Source organism: Octopus sinensis, linkage group LG19 (genome assembly GCF_006345805.1).
Source record: "Octopus sinensis linkage group LG19, ASM634580v1, whole genome shotgun sequence".
Lineage (NCBI taxonomy): Eukaryota > Metazoa > Mollusca > Cephalopoda > Octopoda > Octopodidae > Octopus > Octopus sinensis.
Genome location: NC_043015.1, coordinates 1,733,141 through 1,754,792, shown reverse-complemented (window position 1 = coordinate 1,754,792; position 21,652 = coordinate 1,733,141). Strand labels below are relative to the sequence as shown.

At 38.4% G+C, this 21,652-nt stretch overlaps 1 protein-coding gene across 2 annotated transcripts in view; it reads left to right on the top strand.

Moving 5' to 3' along the window:
* Positions 1 to 19,382, top strand: part of LOC115222244 (mannose-P-dolichol utilization defect 1 protein) — a 54,230-nt gene extending 34,848 nt beyond the window's left edge. For both annotated transcript variants that reach the window (XM_029792402.2, XM_036511180.1), the window contains exons 4-5: positions 6,522 to 6,726; positions 19,052 to 19,382. In XM_029792402.2, coding sequence (XP_029648262.1) covers positions 6,522 to 6,726; positions 19,052 to 19,297 — 451 coding nt within the window. In that variant the 3' untranslated portion in view covers positions 19,298 to 19,382. The remainder of the gene's footprint in view (positions 1 to 6,521; positions 6,727 to 19,051) is intronic.
* Positions 19,383 to 21,652: the final 2,270 nt, after the last annotated feature.

The window sequence follows — 21,652 nt, the reverse complement described above, 5'->3', positions numbered from 1 at the left end:
TGGCAAGCAAGGTAATGGTCGGGTGCAATACGGAGCTGGGGGAGGAGGTGGTGGCACAGCGAGATGAAAACGCTCCCGGGGTGGTGGTGGCGGGCAGCAGAGCTAGAAGGGGCGGGGGAGAGGCAGTGGTGGTGGTGGTGGTGGTGGAGGGGAGACACAATTTTTGTTTGTTTTCTTTTTGTTTGTTTGTTTATGTGTTTGTTTCCATTTAACGTCAGTCATTGCTACACATTGATTCTGTCGGTATTCCTTTTAATTTCCTGTCAACTCTCTGGTGACATCTCCACCTCCAGCACCATCTCCGCATCACACACCCTCTCACACATACTCATACACATACACACACACACACACACACACAAACGCCTACACACACACAGATGCATTTGTGTAACACTATCGGTGTAGGTTTGTACGTATCTCCTTATGTATGTATGTGTATGTATACATGTGTGCGGATGTACGTTTATTCTTGTTTATTTATATGTGGATATAAATGTATTTATGTAATTATGTATGTATGTGTATATGTATGTTTGTGTGTGTGTGCGCACGTATATAAATGTGCAAATATATGTGTCGTATGTATGTGCATGTTTCTGCGTATGTCCTTGTATGTGTGTTTATGTGCATGTATATATGAATTTACTGTTTTCTACACTTGCGTTTTCGCATGAACGTGTATGTGTGTGTGTGTGTGTGTCTGTGTGTTTGTTTGTGTGTGTGTGTGTATGTGTGTGTGTTTGTGTGTGTTTGTGTGTGTGTCTGTGTGTGTGTGTTTGTGTGTGTGTGTGTGCATGAGTGATTGTTTGTGTACCCAGTCATCCATCATTTTATACCTCTTTTCTTATAAATACTTTCAAAGTCATAAAGACACTCATACACACACACACACACACACACACACCTCTATGTGTGTGTGTGTGTGTTTGTTAGCATGTGTATCTGTGTATTTATATATGCATACGTGTGTTTTATTATTATTATTATTATTATTGTGTGAGAGAGCAGCACACACCATCAAAGCGAATGTGGGACACAAATATACAAAACCCACTACACCCGTCATGACTACCTGTCTGACAAAGGTACACCAGGTACACGCAGCACAACCATATGTGCATGACATGGTGATCTAATATTGAGACAAACAGTGCATGACCTTGCGGGTGGGTCCCAGTTAGAATTTTCTTCAGGTTGCGAAGTCCATCTAGCTCAGAAGGCCACTGAATAAGGTTTGTTTAAGGACGATGAACAAAACCCCCATGTTTCCAGAGATTAATTATTCAAACCCCAAAGAATTTATCTCATATACTTTATACGCACTTTTGGCAAGTTGTGGTACACCTGAGCACTGTATACAATAATTTCATTATTATTATTATCAATACATGGCTACGATGTTCCCCCACTACTTCTGCTCGTGATCAGAGATGCCCATATTGTCAGCCACTAAGAGACATGCTCAGTTGGTTAAGGTCAAGCAGCTGACAAGCAAATCTGTGGAACTGAGCAGAATATTTGCTGTAGCCAAGACAAGACAAGTGCATGGTTACACTTCCATTCAATTAAGACCAGAAGACATGAGAGCCATTGATTGGTCTTGCATCAGGGTATTTTTGTGGTTGTTGTTATTGCTCTTGTCCTTGTTGCTGCTGCTGTTGTTGTTGTTAAGCAACAAGACGGGTAAGGGTGATTAGGAGACGGTCTGGGACTTAGGGGCGGGAGACCCCAGACCTTGAAAAAAAATTAAACTTTAATCGTCTTGTTGTAGTCGAGGGCTCTTCGTTCACACCCGACACCACTGGGAGGTGGCCCTCGATGTCGCTTGGAATGGAGATCTCCAGGCCCAAATTCTTGAACAGCGGTTGCTACTGCTGCTGCTGCTGTTGTTCTAGAGGCAAGCTGGCAGAGTTGTTAGCACACTGGGCTGGAATGCTTAGTGGCATTTTGTTCATCTCTACATTCTGAGTTCAAATTCTGCCATGGTTGACTTCACCTTTTATCATTTTTTGAGGTCGATGAAATAAATACCAGTTGAGCACTAGGTCGATGAAATAATTTTGCAGCCTTCCCCCAAAACTTCAGGCCATGTGCCTAGAGAAGAAAGGATTATCATTCTTACCTCCACCTTAGTGAAGGCAGAGGTATTGTTTTCAGTTGTGTCTGTTTGGTTGTCCATGGACAAGATATCTCAAGAACCTCATGATGAAGAAATGAAATCAGTATTATTATTATTATTATTATTATTATTATCATTATTATTATTATTATTATCATCATCATATAAATATGATGAGCTTCTTTCAGTTTCCATTTACCAGATCCATTTATGTGCCTTTGATTGGCCTCAGGCTATAGTAAGGAGACACTTGCCCAAGGTTTCATATAATCAGACTATCGAAGAACATCATAACAAAAAAGAACTTTCTGTTCTCAGTACAAGGCCATCAGTTTTGAGGGAGAGCACAAAATCAAGGCCATTGCCCTCAGTGCTTGACAGCCAACTGCTTTAAATGAAACAAACTAGGTGAAGGCGAAAAAATTTTAAATACCATATTTAAATGCATATGACATATATTTTTAGAAACAAAATCTCCTCAAAGAATCGCTTTTGATCCTGTAGGTAAAGTTAGGCCTGCCCTAAGCTAATTTTGTCCCTGACATTCACGTTTTCCTGAATATGTGCTGCTCAAATTGGGGGTGTAGTTAATATGTAATATGTCTGTTTAGAAGTATGGATATATTTATTTTCACTGGTATAGGCACAAGGCCTGAAATTTGGAGGAGGTGGGGTAGTTGATTTCAGCGACTGGTGTTGATTTTATCAAGTCAGAAAGGATAAAAAGTGAAGTTGACTTCAGTGGGATTTGAACTCAGAGCATAAAAACAGACGAAATGCCACGTTAGTAATAATAATAATAATAATGGAGGAGGAGGAGGATGATGATGATTTAAAATTTTGACACAAGGCCAGTTAGTTCGTGGGGTTGGGAAATGATCAATTACATGGGCCCCAGTACTTGACTGGTACTTATTTCATCGCCCTCGGAAGTATGAAAGGCAAAGTCGACCCCAGTTGTATTTGAACTCAGAACGTACAAACAGATGAAATGTGACCAAGCGTTCTGTCCGACGTGCTAGCGATTCCGCCAGCTTGCTTATTAATTATTTCTTCATTGCCCACAGGGGGCAAAACATAGAGGGGACAAACAAGGACAGACAAATGGATTAAGTCGATTACATCTACCCCAGTACGTAACTGATACTTATTTAATCAACCCCGAAAGGATGAAAGGCAAAGTCGACCTCGGCGGAATTTGAACTCAGAACGTAGCGGCAGACGAAATACCTACTTCTTTATTAACCACAAGGGCTAAACACAGAGGAGACAACCAAGGACAGACATAGGTATTAAGTCGATTACATCGACCCCAGTGCGTAACTGGTTCTTAATTTATCGACCCCGAAAGGATGAAAGGCAAAGTCGGCCTCGGCGGAATTTGAACTCAGAACGTAAAAGCAAACGAAATACCGCTAAGCATTTCGCCCGACGTGCTAACGATTCTGCCAGCTCGCCGCCCTCAGCTTGCTTATTAATGCCATCAAATACAGTATGTTAAGGTTACAGATGTAAGGGGAACAACTCTTGACTGTCTTATTTTCCACCGCTGGGAAAGTAATATTTTTTTATGAAGTAAAGTCAAGAAAACGAAAATAAAATCACACAAAATTAAATTAATATTACAAAAATGTCTGTTCTGGAACTTGCTGCAAATTGTTTATGTGGACCAATCGTTTATTTCAATGTTTATGTTTTTCATAAGAAATTTCCTTTGATGATAACCGCCCTTGGTTTGTTTTTTTAATTTAACCCTATTCATGACTGACTATTTCTGAAACCGGCTTGGCTCTCTATATTACTGAATCACTAATTTTGCTGTGTTTATATTTAATATTAGATATTTAATATTGGAAAGGTCACCTCCTTTACTAAACTTTTCCAAAATTTCTGATTATTTTTTAATTATTTGGGGGGAAAAAAAAGCGCAAGAGTGGCTGTGTGGTAAGTAGCTTGTTTAACAACCACATAGTTCCGGGTTCAGTCCCCCTACTGCATGGCACCTTGGGCAAGTGTCTTCTACTATAGCCTCGGGCCAACCAAAGCCTTGTGAGTGGATTTGGTAGACGGAAACTGAAAGAAGCCCGTCGTTTGCCAGACTCGTCTGGCACGTAAAAAGCACCCACTACACTCATGGAGTGGTTGGCGTTAGGAAGGGCATCCAGCCGTAGAAACATTGCCAGATCAAACTGGGCCTGGTGCAGCCTTCTGGCTTCCAGACCCCAGTTGAACCGTCCAACCCATGCTAGCATGGAAAGCGGACGCTGAACGATGATGATGATGATATATATAAGTCCCGGGGTCGAGTTGCTCGATTAAAGGCGGTGCTCCAGCATGGCCGCACTCAAATGACTGAAAGAGTAAATGAGAGAGAGTTTATTACTCCGTGATTATAAATATATGAAGCCCAGTATACTCATCATTGCCATCAAGATGTAGGACAAGATACTGCGATAGCCTGGGCTTCAGAGGTCCACAGCTCTTCAATATCCTCCTGAAGGACCTGAGAGACCTTGCATGGGGTGGATGCAGATGTCTTTGAAATAAAGCTGGACCTCTTCCTGTCAGGTGTCCCAGATGAACCAACTTCACGGCAGGAGGTTGCAGATGAGGGCAGCTGCATCAAACTCTCTGCACCAAATGTCAATTCCTAAAAAGCAGTCGTGAAGTAAAATCATGTAGCAACACCGAATGGCAGTGCCCCAACATGGCCACAGCTCGTGAGCTGAAACTAGATGAGATGAAATGGAATGAAATGAAATAGGCACGACAGAATTAAAGTGCTTACAATGTGAGGGTACATATTAGTAATACCAGAATATGGATGTGTATATATGTTCTTTTATTCTTTTACTTGTTTTGGTCTTTGGACTGCGGCCATGCTGGAGCAGCACCTTAAAGGGTTTTAATCAAAGAAATTGACCCCAGGACTTATTTTTTGTAAACCTAGTACTTATTCTGTCTTTCACTTTTGCTGAACTGGTAAATTAGAGGAATGTAAACAAACCAACTCCAGTTATCAAGTGGTGATAGGGAGATTCAGGAGGACCTCTAGGGATAATCAAGGAACCCCCGCCATCCATAATCATCCATAATCAAGATCCTAATGATGATGATGATGATATTTATGCATTCACATTTTGGCTCAAGGCCATCAACTTTGGGCTTGTAGCTAAGTCAATTACATCAACTCTAGTCTTCAACTGGTACTTATTTTATCGACCCCCAAAAGGATGAAAAGCAAAGTCAACCTCGCTGCTATGCATTTTGCTCATCATGAAAACAATTGTGCCTTACTTAATAATAATATGCCCTGATGCAGTACCAAGCAGTGGCTCTATGCTCTGATGCAGTACCAGATAGGGGGCTCTCATGGCTGCTGATCTTAACTGATTGGAAGTGTTATCATGTACATTGTTTTGTCTTGGTATAAAAGATGGGCTGCAACAAATATTCTGCCCAATACCACACATTTGCTTGTTTGACTTTAACCAGTTGTTTGACCTTAACTAGCTGAGCATGTCCCTTAGTGGCTGACGATATGTGCATCTCTGATCACGAGCAGAAGTGTTTGGGGAGCATCATAGCCATGTGTTGACAGGGATTCTTAGCGGTTTGGATAATTCACCTTTGAAAACATAGGTGGTTCGTTCAACATCCTTTAATAACCCATATTCAGGGACCTTTTGCGCAGGATGAGCTATTCGACCAGAAGAAAATTCTAACTGGGCCCCACCTGCAAGGTTCTGTGCTGTTTATCTTGATATGAGATCACCATGTCACGCACATGTGGTTGTAATGCATGTGCCTGCTGTACCCTTATCAGATGGGTAGTCATGATGGGTCTACTGGGCTTCGTATATTTTACCCTAGTGTCACTTTGATGGCATGCATTGCTCTCTCACTCAATAATAATAATAACATTAATAGTTTGATGTTGCATGCCCCTTTGACCTACGAATAAGCAAGTAGGAAAACGAAAAAATAGATAAATACAATGTGTGAGTGTGTGTGTGTGTGTGATTCATATATGGATTTGGATAAATACAAAATAGCCCAGTTATGGAGAACGAAGAAGATGAAGATAGTGCCAATTATTGTTGGGTCCTTGGGAACAGTATCAGAAGGTATCAAGAGGAATATAAAGGAAATTGGACTAGAGTGACCAGTAGAACTGTTACAAAAGGTTTGCCTCCTTTGGCAGGGCCAGAATAGTCAGGTAAGTATTAGATAGCAGAACGGATAGCATGGTACAGTAGGCTGCAGGTAGTAAGCCCGCTACGTATGCAAGACTCCAAGATCTCCAACAAAACCTGTCATAAAGGGAAAATAATAATAATAATAATTTCTTGTCTTTGGGTTTCTTTTATATCTGGTGTTATATTTTCTGTCTTTGCAGTTCTTATGGAGAATCAATCTTCTTGGCAGTGCAGACACTTATTGTTGGGATGCTGGTGCTAAGTTACCAGCGGCAGAGCTTACACGTGTTGCTGTACCTAGGGACCTACTGCACTATAATGAGTGTATTGCTCTCGTCAATGATGCCATATGCGTTTCTGAAATTCTTGCAGACGTCCATTATTCCTGTCATCACATTCAGCAAGGTAAGCGTAACATACATGCATGTTCGTTTGAGTGTGTGCATATTTGTGTGCGTGTGTGTGTGTGTGTGTGTGTATGTGTGCATGTGTGTGTGTTTGTGTGTGTGTGTAATTCATATATGGTTTTGGATGTGGGTATGGGTTTATGTGGATGCCATATGGATGAATGGATAAGAAGTTCACTTAACAATGATGAGATCTCGGGTTCAATTCTGTTGAGAGACATCTTGGGCTGGTGTTATTTACCATTGCTTTGAGTGGAATCAAGCCTTCCAGGTGAAACTGAACCATCAGGAATGATGTGACTACCATTGGATTACATTAAAGATACCTTCTCCTCGCTCATCTGCAGGGCTGGCCCTAGGGTTGCTCACATCCCGGGCAAGCTGAACTTCTGTGTGTACAAGCTGACAGTTGTGGAAATTTCCTTGTCTTTGTCACACCCTCCTTGGCACCCTCCTAACACAAGGCACCCTGGGTGACTACCCAAGTTGCCGGTGCCTTGAGCCGGCCCTGCTCATCAGCCATCCTCCCTTGGTGGAGTATTCAAATTGAATTCAATTTGAAAACTCCACTAGAATGGACGAAAGCTCTAATATGATATATGATATATGATGTATAAAAACATGTAATATACAAATAAATAACTGTAAATATAAAACCATCCGAATTTCTGAGTACCTCATTTCTTCTAATATACATATACATATATATATATACACATATATAACACACACTCGCACCTTCATATATATAATATATTTATGATAGGTGTCCATATTATTGTTGTTATTATTTGAGATATTGATTATCATGGTGGTGGATGTGATGGTACATATGGTATTACCATTGTTGTTGTTTGTGATGATGATGGTTGTTTTTGTATTAATGATGGCATTGCAACTGGTGTTGATGGCGGTGGCGGATGGGTATTCTTTGAAGTGTAGGTAATAATGATGTTGGTGATGATGATGATGATGATGAGGGGGAGGAGGAGGAAGCGGAGGATTTGCAGCAGCACTGTTGGTGGTTGTGATAGTGTGGGTATTACTGCTGTTGTCTGAGTTTGTGGTGGTTTTGTAATGACGACAATGATGACTTGTAGTATAGGTAGAGATAGTGGAGATGGAGATGGTGGTGTTAGAGGTGGTGATGGTGATGATGTTGGCGTCAGCGATGGTGGAGGTGGTGGGTAGTGGTGGTGGTGATGGTTCTAGTACTGGTGGTGGTGGTGGTGATGGTGCTAGCACTGTTGGTGGTAGTGAGTGGTGTTTGTGGTGATGTTGTTGTTGTGGTGGTAGTGTTGGTGCTAGCACTGGAGTGGTGGTGACGGTGGTGGGTAGTAGTGGTGGTGTTGTTATTGGTGGTGGTGGTGGTTGTGGTAGTTTCGGTGATACTAGCAATGGTGTTGGTGGTGGTAGTGATATTTCTAAAAGCGATGGTGGTGGTGATGATAGTGGTAGTGGTGGTAGTCATGATGGCAGTGGTGATGGTGTGGAGCTGGTGGTAGTGGTGGTGGTGCTAGAGCCAGTTGTGGTGGTGGTGGCGGTGGTCACCGTCGTCGTTGTGGCTGCTGTAGTATTACTGTTGTTATTCCTTTGATTAGGACTTATTGTATGTTTTTTTTCTTTGTCATATATATATATATTTTGTCTTCTATTTTTATTTTTATTTACCCCCGCCAACACACACACACCACCCTCCTGCCACCCTTCTTCTTCCTCTAAAACTGTTCCATTTCTTGCTGTTGTTGTCTCTTCAGTATGTACCTTGCACAAGTTTCTCAATGTTTACTTCACAAAGGAATCTCCAATCACATTTCATTCACTACTTTGACAGTTGCTTTTGTTGTCTGCTGTTGTGTGTATATGTGAGTGTTGGTTTGTCTCTGTGTGTGTGTGTGTGTGGTGTGTGTTTGTGTGTGTGTGCATGTATATATATATGTGCACACACACACACACATATATATATATATATACGCACACACTCCCACACAAACACATTATGCATATTTGTATATATATACATGTGTATGTGTGTGCTAATGTATACACACATGCATATATATGTATATATGTTTATATGCTCACATACACACATATATGCACATATATAAGTGTGTGGGTGTCTGTCTGTGTGTGTGTATATGTATGTATATACGTATGTTTACACACATATATACATATGCATGCCTCCATGTAAAAACATGTGTTTGTATATGCATATATATGTGTGTGTGTATATATATCTACATACATGAATATATATAAACATATATGTGTGTGTGTGTGTGTGTGTGTGTGTTTATATTATTTTAGAAAATACATGTTTACCATGGACGTCCAGTAAGACATGCGCAAACTGGCCTGAGTTAACCGTGGCATACCTACAGAAATGTGCCTCAGCAAATTTCTTTCTCCATAACTTTCTGGAAAATAGATATTTTTTTAATGGAATTTTCTACAAATACACCTCAGCTTGTGTAGATTTTGATTTTTCCAAAATATTTTGTGAATAAAATTTTTGTGCCAAAAGATGCCTTCTGTATGTATGTCTGCTGCTATCCTACCAATTTTTATTCCCATTCTAATTTCCATTATTATCATAATCTACTCACTCTGAAAGGTGTTTGTAGAAATTTTCTTTTAAAAATACCTCTCTTTTCCAAAAGTTAGAAGAAACTAAACAGACTCGTGTGAATTTTCTGGAACTCTTGATCTGCTGAGAACATATTTTCACAACAAATTCAAATATATAAATATATGCATGCATATATGATGGCCATCCACTCATGACCGAGGAAGACCATTGCTAACCTTCAGGAACATTGTGTGCTCAAGGACTAACATATATTTTGCATTTGCAGCTCTGTTGGTGGCTAATGAGCCCTGCTCTTGACAAGCATACACAACTGCAAACATTGAAAACCAAGCTTTCCCCATTCACTACACCAGCAGTGTGCTTTCGAGCAGTACGAAGTTCTTCATGTAGGATACATGCTCTCTCAAAGGTGTCGACCCCGTCCTTAACCTGCTTCCTCCATCTGTGGCAAGGACAGGCATTGATCTCCTTGTCACTCTACTGCATATCACAGGCCTTTAATGAGGACTTGACACAGTCCTTAAATCACAACCTTGGTTTCTGCTGGGGTTTCTTTCCATTAATAAGTTTGCCACACAGCATCTGTTTAGGGATCCAGCTATCTTTATGCATGCGTACCTACATATGAGAATACAGATCCAAGCTACCACAGAACTGTAAAAATTTGCAAAACTTTCCAGAAGTTTATCATTTAAGCATATATGCGCACTTCTAGACATGCAACTATATGCATGGAAGGTTATACAAATCTGCACAAGAACAGGCTCCAAATGCTTCACATCTACACACATATGTACATATAAAAGTACCCTGTTGATGTTGTTGAAATTCCATTGAAAGAAGCTTGGGTCTAGGTTAGAAACCTGCTTTACACTATTGACAGGAAATCTTGAAATAAAACTGAATAATAACATAAATACATACATATTCTTGTATTCCTTTCCTTGTGTCAGTCAATTGTCTGTGGCCATGCTGGAGCACCTCCTTAAAGGGTGAGCATTTGTATATATATATATATATATATATATACTAGCTGAAGGTGACCCGCTCTACGCGCGGTAAGAGTGTGGTTGTTACTTTCTGTTGCTTCCTTTCAGCACGTGAAAAGTACCATCCGAACGTGGCGGATTGCAGCGCTGCCTTGACTGGCTTCTGTGCCATTGACACGTAAAAAGCACCAACCGATCGTGGCCATTGCCAGCCCCCCTGGCACCTGTGCCGGCGGCACGAAAAATGCACCCACTACGCTCACAGAGTGGTTGGCGTTAGGAAGGGCATCCAGCTGTAGAAACACAGCCAGATCAGACTGGAGCCTGGTGCAGCCTCCTGGCTTCCCAGACCCTGGTCAAACTGTCCAACCCGTGCTAGCACGGAAAACGGACGTTAAACGATGATGATGATATGATTCTCCCTCTTTGTTTCTCTCTCCTTTCTCTCTCACTTTCCCCACTCTCTTACTCTTCCTTTCTCTCGGACTCTCCCTCGCTTTCTCTTACTCTATCTTTATCTATCTGTCTCCCATTTATAAACAACAAAATATCTTGAGTAAGTTGAGAAATAAAATATTTAGAAAGATCAATCATAAATATCAGGCAGTAACAACGGAAAGGTCTGCTTCAAGGCAGACAGCAAAACACTAACATTTGAAAGGGACAGACGAACTTGCGAGCTGAATAAAAATAATAAAATATTGGAAACCAAAGTTTGAAGGGATAGAATCTGAGGGTAGTAGAGTCAGCATGGCTGGCATTTCTTAACGACGGACAGCAACGTTTTGACAGTTTAACGGCTGGCGTAAAATTTTGAACTTGATGTAAAAGAAAATCCCTAAACACCAAGTTTTGACTTGATTCTTTTTCACAACAGTAGACTCACCATGGCAAGCATTCAAAACTTCTTCATCATGGACGGCAACACATTGACGATTAAAAGGCTGGCGCAAATTTTTTAGCTTGATGTAACAGAGAATTCCTAAACACCCGCTCCTTTAAATTTTAATCTCCTTCCAGCCCCATTTATACCCCTTTTCACATTTTGGTTAATATAACGTGATTTCATTCGGGTGTACTGGGGCCACATTTTATAAGATGAGGAATTTTGTCCTAGAGGTCACGCCTTTCATTTGAGGAAAAGAAATAGTTGTCATGCAAACTTGCCAGCACTTTTAACATAGGTCTGCATCTATGTATGTGTGTGTGTGTATGTGTATGTATGTGTGTATGTGTGTGTATGTATGCATTTCCATTGAGTCAACCTCATTTCTACATAGCAGACCGTTACATAAACAGACAAAGGTACATACATACATGCACACTCACACATACATACACACACATACACACATACACATGCATACACACACACACACATACATAGATACAGACACACACACATACATGCATACATACATATACACATACATGCATACACACGCACGCACTAAAAAACCGAGTAAAAAATTTCAGTTATCTCTCTCTTTCACACAGACAGATACATAAAAGAAGGCCGTTTGTATGAAATAGAGTGAGTATTGTGTGTTGGTGGTGGTGGCGATGATAATTATCATTAGGAAAAAGAGTGAGTGAGTGAGGAAGACATATACATAAATTGTGACGATGATAATTCTCCCTATGAATGCAAACAGATACATCAAAGAAAGCCGCCTGACGACCTTATAAAGGCAAAGTGAAAGGGAGTTGAGGGGAATACATTAAATAACGGGAGTGGACATTGTCAACGTTATATATGAAGGGGAGTAAGAGAGGGAAAGAAGGAAATAGTGTGAGTGAAGAAGATGGCCCCTAGCAACCACACCTTTTAAGATAGGGATTTCTAAGGTAGCCCACGCGCATCGTCACCTCATTCTACATGTCCCTGTAAATTTTGGAGCGAATCGGATGGGATGTAGTGGCATTGAAAGCGATCCAAGCGGTAAAAACGCAATTCAGTTTTATATATAGAGATATATATCATCATCATCATCATTTAACATCTGTTGTCCATTCTGGCATGGGTTGGATGATTTGACTAGGGCTGGTAAGCTAGTGAGCACCACCAGACTCCAGTCTTATTTGGCTTGGTTTCTATGGCTGGATGCCCTTCCTAATGCCAACCACTCCAAGAGTGTAGTGGGTGCTTTTACATGTAGCATGACACCAATATAAAGACTATGGTTAAGACTATTGTGCATCGTTTAACAGAGGCTGTGCAATCAAGTCCCATGGCCAGTCTACAACTTCATCCATCCAACTTGTTCTGAACATGTTATTTACTCCTTACACGCTATTATTTATAGCTTTATCTACTTTGAGTTCCTGCATTAAAACCAACGTATTTTATATCTCTTGAAGTTTCTAAATTCTTAAGACACTAACAATATATCAATATATATGTGTGTATATGTATATATGTTGATGTATTTCTTTTTTAAAATTCTTGTTGTGAAATCGTGTTTTGAAACAGTTATTGTTATACATGGGGACCGTCATATTTTGCCAATCAAATCCATGCATCATATATTCGATCTACGCTTCAGTTTTCTAATCATTATTTTAGTTCCTTTGTCATATGTACACATACATAAATACATATGTATGAGTGTATGTATATATGTATAGATATATATATATATATATTATATATATATAAGAATTTTTTGCGTAATAAGATAAAAAAACCAAGGTTGTATAGATATTAGAGCATTTATAGATAGAAGGTCTTACAGCTATTTCTAGGATATTAATTAAATCCTAGAAACAGCTGTAAGACCTATCTATAAATGCTCTAATATCTATACGGCCTTGGTTTTTTTATCTTATGCCAAAAATTCTTATATACACATGCTGACATAGAACCAATGTTGAACCCTTTGTTCGCAATATTACCGAATCTGGAACTTAACTATGGTCTGTCTATAGCACTTATTCAGCATTATCTGACACCTTTGGGTTTCAATGACACCATTATCTCTTATATATATATATATATGTATATATATATACACACACATTTATGTATATATGTGCAAAATGGTATGATTCTAATATATTGAGCCTGCTGGCCTCATCTCGAGGTCCTGTTTTTCCCTCTTCCCTTCTTTTATTTTATGTATTTGTATTCGGTCTGATGAAGCTCCATGTACTAGCTCTCGAATGTGCTATAAAGTTGATGACTATGAATTTTGGAATTTTCTTTGTAGGCACCGACTGACATTGGCAGCCAAAATGGCCATAAGTAATGTTAAGTTTTGTATTAAAAAATAATTAACCGATGTTGGTCATCTTCTTTGTTGATGAAAACTTTTCTCCATTCTTCGCTTGTTTTAATTTTGATTCTTGATAAACTCTTATTTATTTTGTTATTACCTGTAACCTATAAGCATAGTGTACTTGCATATCCATGCCCAGGGTTAACATATGTAATTGATACTGGTAGTATGGATATTCTTATCCCTTAGATGGTTATTCCAACCGCTAACTCTACTTACTTATGTATATATATATATTATATATATATATATATATATATATATATTATATATATATATATATATAATATATATATATATATATATATATATTATGTATTTATATATATGTATGTATATGTATGCAATGAAAAAGAGAAGACAAGGAAAATTCTTTAACACATCTTTAATTATTGACTCTTCACCAAACTCATTTTATAGTATAATCATCATGAAATATGTGTATTCTACACCTGAAGATTTCCAGCTTTGCTCGGGAACCCAGCAGTGTTGATAGCCCAGTATTTGGCTCAAGTGTTTCCCTGGAAATACCCTAATTCCACACCTCATCTGACTTTAGGTCGTTGCCAGTGCCGCTGCACTGGCTCCTGGACCGGCACGTAAAAAACACCATTTGCATGTGGCCGTTGCCACTACCGCCTGACTGGCCCTCGTGCCAGTGGCACATAAAAGCACTGACTACACTCTCGGAGTGGTTGGTGTTAGGAAGGGCATCCAGCAGTAGAAACTCTGCCTGATCAGATTGGAGCCTGGTGCAGCCATCTGGTTCGCCAGTCCTCAATCAAATCGTCCAACCCATGCTAGCATGGAAAGCGGACGTTAAATGATGATGAGGATGATGATATATATATGCATACATACATATATGCATTGAAAGACAAACACAAAGTTTGATATATATCTATGTATATATATATGTATATATATATATATATATATATATGCACACAGAAATTCAAGCTCACTGTCACAGTTTGGTACAAGCATGTAAACAGCCTCTTAGAAATGCGTTATACACAAACCTATGTCTGCATGTTTTGTAATGTATAGAAAATATCTTCACTCCCAGACACATCTATATACAAAAAAGGTGTAAGTATGGTGCCTGTGGCAAGAGGCATATGTCTACATATACCACATGTATACATATACATGAATATAGCCCCACATAAAAAAGTATATATATACATACATATGCATGATTGTTAATGTGTATACAAGTGTACTTGTATATTTGCACAAATACATTCAATGTCCCATAAGTAAAGCAGTATTTAAGCACTTTTTGTGTTTGACTATTTGATACAAATTATGAGACACATGGTATATATATATATATATATATTTATATATATGTGTGTGTGTGTATGTGTGTGAGCGAGGCAGAGGTGTGTAGAATGTTTATGAGTTATGTAATGTGCTGTTTTGTCTGGTGTGTGTGTGTGTGTGAGTAAATAGCAAGATATACTGTATGTGCGTTTATGTTGTGGATGTGTTTACATATGAATGCGTCTGGCGAATTTGGTACACGTATGTACGCATGTTATATATACGCATGTATATCATGAATATGTGTCTGGGATGTGTTGTGCGCGGTGGCAGTGATGGTGGTGGTGGTGGTGGTGGTGGTGGTGGTGGTGGCGATGGCAGCGGCACTGGCGTTGACGGCGTTGATAGTAGGGTGGTGGTGGTGGTGTTAGTAGTTGTGGTATATGTATTTAACAAGAATGCGTATGCAGTCTGTAAATATAGCAGGAAAGTGTGTATGTGTATGTGCTTGCTTTTGTGTACTTGTGTGTATTATGAATATCTCTGAGTTAAGTGTCAATATTCATCCGTTCATGTGTATGTATGACTTTATGTGTGTGTGTGTGTATATATATATGTATATATATATATGTATATATATATATATATATATATATATTATATATATATATATATATATAACTATTTAATAAATACATATAGAACTATATATTATATATATATATATATATATATATATATATAGATATATATATATATATGTATAAGAATGAATGTTTTTATATATAATGAACGTGAAATACAGGAAGGGACGAACACGGAACACAGACAAATCATTCGAAGCCTTCAATCTTCAGTCAGACACCGAATCATCATAGCAAATTCGGCTGTTCAATTCTGATATTTGCTCCAACTCGGCCAGCCCCAAGAAAAAAACTAAGCTGTAAGCATTAGATTTCTTGGTAGAAGACAGGAATGTGAACGCACAAGACGGATGTAAATACAAGAGACGAAAACGAAATTGAAAACAGTAATGAATAAACAAAATATATATAACGGTGGTTGTCATACGACTTTAGACCAAATGAGACAAAACAACAACAACATAGCAGCTGGCGTAGAAATAATTACCGTTTCGGTAGCGGGGACACATGTTGGTCAAGATACGATGGCCAACAGAATGGTTAAGAATCAGCAGGTCACAGGAGAGAGAGAGAAAGAGAGACAGAGAGAGAGGGAATCAAAGAGGGTGGAAGGCAGGGGACAGAATCAGTGACCAAGAGAAAAGGGAGAAAGAAGGGATTAAGGAGGATGGGAGGAAGAGGGGGGAAGAATCGGAGGGCGCCAAAATAGTTTGGTGAAGAAGCAATGGCGGGTAGGAAAGACAGTGTGTATAGAAGTCGTGCAGGGTTTAAAATTGGACAAACAAACGGGGGGGGGGGTGCACGTAACGCCGCAATAATATAAGAATGAATGTTTTTATATATAATGAACGTGAAATACAGGAAGGGACGAAAACGGAACACAGACAAATCATTGAAGCCTTCAATCTTCAGTCAGACACCGAATCATCATAGCAAATTTCGGCTGTTCAATTCTGATATTTGCTCCAATCGGCCAGCCCCAAGAAAAAAATAAGCTGTAAGCATTAGATTTCTTGGTAGAAGACAGAGAATGTGAACGCACAAGACGGATATAAATACAAGAGACGAAAACGAAATTGAAAACAGTAATGAATAAACAAAATATATATAACGGTGGTTGTCATACGACTTTAGACCAAATGAGACAAAACAACAACAACATAGTAGCTGGCGTAGAAATAATTACCGTTTCGGTAGCGGGGACACATGTTGGTCAAGATACGATGGCAACAGAATGGTTAAGAATCAGCAGGTCGCAGGAGAGAGAGAGAGAGAGAGAGAGAGAGAGAGGGAATCAAAGAGGGTGGAAGGCAGGGGACAGAATCAGTGACCAAGAGAAAAGGAGAAAGAAGGGATTAAGGTGGATGGGAGGAAGAGGGGGGAAGAATCAGGGGGCCAAAATAGTTTGGTGAAGAAGCATGGCGGGTAGGAAAGACAGTGTGTATAGAAGTCGTGCAGGGTTAAAATTGGACAAACAAACGGGGGGGTGCACGTAACGCCGCAATAATATAAGAATGAATGTTTTTATATATAATGAACGTGAAATACAGGAAGGAAACATATATATCTATACATACATATATATATTTTTATATATATATATATATATGCCTCTATGTATACGTGCATGTGTGTGTATGAAGTCGGTACAGTGCGCGTATATCTACGTATGCAATGCTGTCTGCCGGTGCAAACATCCCTCACACCACCACCGCCACCACCATCATCACAGCTACCACCACCATCACCACTACCACTGCCACCACCACCATTGTTGCCAATTAGCAACAGTGAAGGAATGGTGCCACATGGGATGTGCTGCCTGAAATGCACACATACACCTGCCAATCATCTTTTCCTGTTGGTCGGTGCTTGCACTGTGCATCACCTGTCTTTTCCTTTTGTTGTTCTTCATAATGGCAGCGTTGTCGTTATTATTATTATTATCATTATTATTATTATTATTATCATTATTATTATTATTATTATTATTATTGTTATTATTAGTATTATTATCATTATTATTATTATTATTATTATTATTATTATCGTCATTATTATTATCATTATTATTATTATTATTATTATCATTATTATTTTTTTATATTATTATTATTGTTGTTGTTTTTTGTTGTTGTTTTTGTTGTTGTTGTTATTGTTCATGTTTGTCAGTGGTGATGTTTTCTTTTTTTTTTAGTTTTTGCATTATCTTTTTTCTTCTGGATGTTGGTCTTGTTCATGTTGTTGATGTTCTCGTTGCTGCTGTTGTTGTTGTGTTGCTGTTTTTCTTTTCTTGTTTATGTTGTAATTTTTTTTTTTTTCTTTTTTTACAAAATGTTGAATAAAACAAATATTCTTATTTGCATCAGGCCGTGGTGTGGTGGTGGGGGGAGGTGGTGGCGTGTTGCAGTGGGTGTGTGTGGGCAGAGGGCTGGGGCAGTGGTGTATCTGTATATGTATGTATATGTGTACATATCTATGTGTGTGCATATCTGTGTTTTTGTGTGTGTGTTTGTGCTTGTGTATCTGTGTGTGCATGTGCGTGTGATATCTATAGTTTTAGTGTCTGTGTATACATATATTTTGTTATGTAGTGTATATATGACATTTTATACATACATGCAAACAATATTCATGCATATTTCATGCTCATACGCTACAGCTATTCACACATATACACATATATCTATTGGAATAGAATACATGGTATAGGTATGTAATTAATAAATATATAAGTACGTGTATATCAACATCATCATCATCATCATCATCATCATTTAGCGTCCGCTTTCCATGCTAGCATATGTTGGAGGGTTCAACTGGGGTCTGGGAAGCCAGAAGGCTGCACCAGGCCCAGTCTGATCTGGCAATGTTTCTACGGCTGGATGCCCTTCCTACAGCCAACCACTCCATGAGTGTAGTGGGTGCTTTTTATGTGCCAGATGAGGCTGGCAAACGGCCATGATTGGATGGTGCTTTTTACGTGCCACCGGCACGATATATATATATATATATATATATATACATTATATACTATATATATATATGTATATATATATATGTATATATTTATACATATATATATATATATATTTATATATATATATATGTGTGTGTGTATATATATACACACACTCATATTCACACCCACACATTCGCATAAATACACACGCACACATGCTTAAACACATACACACTCACACATACACACACACACTAGTATCTAATGAGCTTAAATTCAAATATGCTTTCGCTTGTAAAGTCATGCATACAATCAAAAACACATATATCTATCTCTTTCCGTCTACCTCATATTCACACCAACATCATCATCATCAACATTTAACATCTGTTTTCCATGCTGGTATGAGTTGGATGGCTTGACAGAAACTGGTATGATCAGGGGCCATACCGGGGTCCAGTAAAAAAGTAAAACCTGTTGTCCTTTCCTCATTACAGACTGTAGCCTTGCTCTTCCTAAAAAAAACACTCAACACCCTACGTAGGTTTCTTATTTTGGTAATGTTGTTTCTTTTTGTTCTTTCAGTTACTTCAAGCCTTCGAAAACTACAAAAACCAGAGCACAGGACAGCTATCTGCTATTACTATATTCCTGTTGTTTGCTGGAGCTTTAGCTAGGATCTTCACATCAATGCAGGAAACCGGTGACAGTCTGTTAATGACAACATTTATTGTGTCCGCCTCTCTCAACGGTCTGATAGCATTCCAGTTGCTTTATTACTGGAATTCTACAAACGCCATCAACGCAAAATCAAAGCCGAAGACTTCCTAAGGATTCAGAAAGAATTATGACTAATAATAATTATAATAATAATAATAATAATAATAATAATAATAACAATAACAGCAATAACAATGATTATGGTTTCAAGTTTTGGCACAAGGCCCGCAAGTTTTGCGTAGGGAGTAAATTGTTTACATCAACCCCAGCGCTCATCTTATTTTATTGATCCAGACACAACAGATCATTACTATTATTATAAAAGAAATGACGTACATTTGCCATTTAAATATGGCTAACCCCTAAGGGTGGATGCTACTGTAGTTTGTAGCCCCAGGAGGACACCTCCTCCAGCTGGCCATAGACACACTTTATGTGCCCTATCAGTGTTTGCAAAGGGAAGCCATCCTTCCCGTCTTCAACTTATGATACACATGGACTCGAGTTTCTGGGTATTGACCCGTCATCGGCGTGTGATAATCACAGTTGTTGATGAGAAGTAGGTTCCCTTCACAAACACTGTTTACCCTTTTTTTTGTATAAAAGAAATCTTATCATTATTAAGAGTGAAAACTGGCAGAATCATTACCGTGCCATGTGAAATGCTTTGTTGCATTTCATTCATCTCTATGTTCTGAGTTCAAATTTCACCAGGGTTGATTTTTACCTTTCATCCTTTCAGGTTCATTAAATTAAGTACCAGTTGAGTACTGGGGTTAATCCAATCAATTTGCACCTTCCCCCAAAGACTGCTGGCCTTGTGCCTATATCTGAAGCCATTATATTATTATTATTATTATAGTTTGTTTTTAATCAATTAAATTTAATAAAAAAAGATATAATGTAACAAAATATGATGGTGGTGCTCCAGCATGACTAGAACCCAGTGCTGAGAGCCAGTTACAAAATAACAAATCATTCCATACAGTTGATCAGGTTTCAATGTAAAGCAGAATTTGTTTTTACTTCATGTTATTTATTTTTAATTTTTTTTCCTATCTGTTCACAGAATGAGAGGCACATTAGATTAAAAATAGATATCTGAATGTATGAGATGATTGTTAATGAGATTATAATTACTTCACACTGATTAACATCATCTTTAAAGACAAAATGTCCATTTTATTTTACAATATTTACATCTATGTCACATTGCCATCGATTTAATCTTTGATTACACATTTGTTGTTTATGTATTAATATACGCACTGTAAAACTGGATCCCATCATGTGGGCTTGTCCATAATAGATCTTAGTTTCAATGTGCCTCTGGTACCAAGTAATACATATCTAAGACTATGGCATTTAGCAATAAAATCCGCAATGACCACAGAATCAGCACATTTGAAATATAGTGTAGGTGTAAATATTAACAAAAAAAAATGTTTTATTTCTAAATATAAAGATAATTAATCTGTAAAAAGATAAATATAATCATTGACGAATTGTTGTTCTTTGTGGGGGGATTTGTTGTTTCTTTAAATTTTTTTTTTTTTGTGTGTGTGTTTCTTTTCTATACTAAATCACTCCGAATCATTAAATAAATGCCAAAAAGAAATATATATATATAAATTATATATTTAAACAAATTTCGAATAAAATAAAAAAATAGCAAACATTTCCTTTCCACTAGTATTGAATTTTGTTTTTTATATTTTTACTTGTGTTTATTTGTATTATTGTTGTTGTTGTTCTTGTTGTTTCACTCCTGGACAGCCGAGATCAAGCAGACATATGATCGGACATATTACAACTCTACTGTTGTGACCACCTGAAATGACGATGATGATGATGATCATCATCATTATCATCACCATTATTATCATTTAATATCGACTTTTCCATGATTGCTTGAGTTGGAATTTTTTTTCTTGAGGCAGATTTTCAATGACCAGATGCCCTTCCTGTCACCAACTCTCGCCTGTTTCTGAGCAAATATTATCCAATAGCTAGCCATGTTTTGTTCAGAGAACAGGTAGCAAACAATCTTACTATAAGATGATGATGATGCACACAAACACACCTGCACATGTCAGGCTTCTTTCAGTTTCCATCTACCAAATCTATTCACAAGGCTTCGCTCAGCCAAGGACAGTAATAGAAGACACATGCTGTGAATGTCATGTAATGGATTTGAACCCAACTCTACATCGTTGAGAATAAACTTCTTAACACTGATACTTGCTTCCCAATCAGATCCAAGCTTATATATACCTATATATAAATCTAGATTCATGTCATTTCTGATGAACTCCCTCAACACACAAACATACTAACACAGGCAGAGGTGTGGCTGTTTGGTAAGAAGGCAACAAGCTGGCAGAAACATTAGCATGCTGGGCGAAATGCTTTGTGGTATTTCGTCTGCTGCTGCATTCTGAGTTCAAATTCCACCAAGGTCGACTT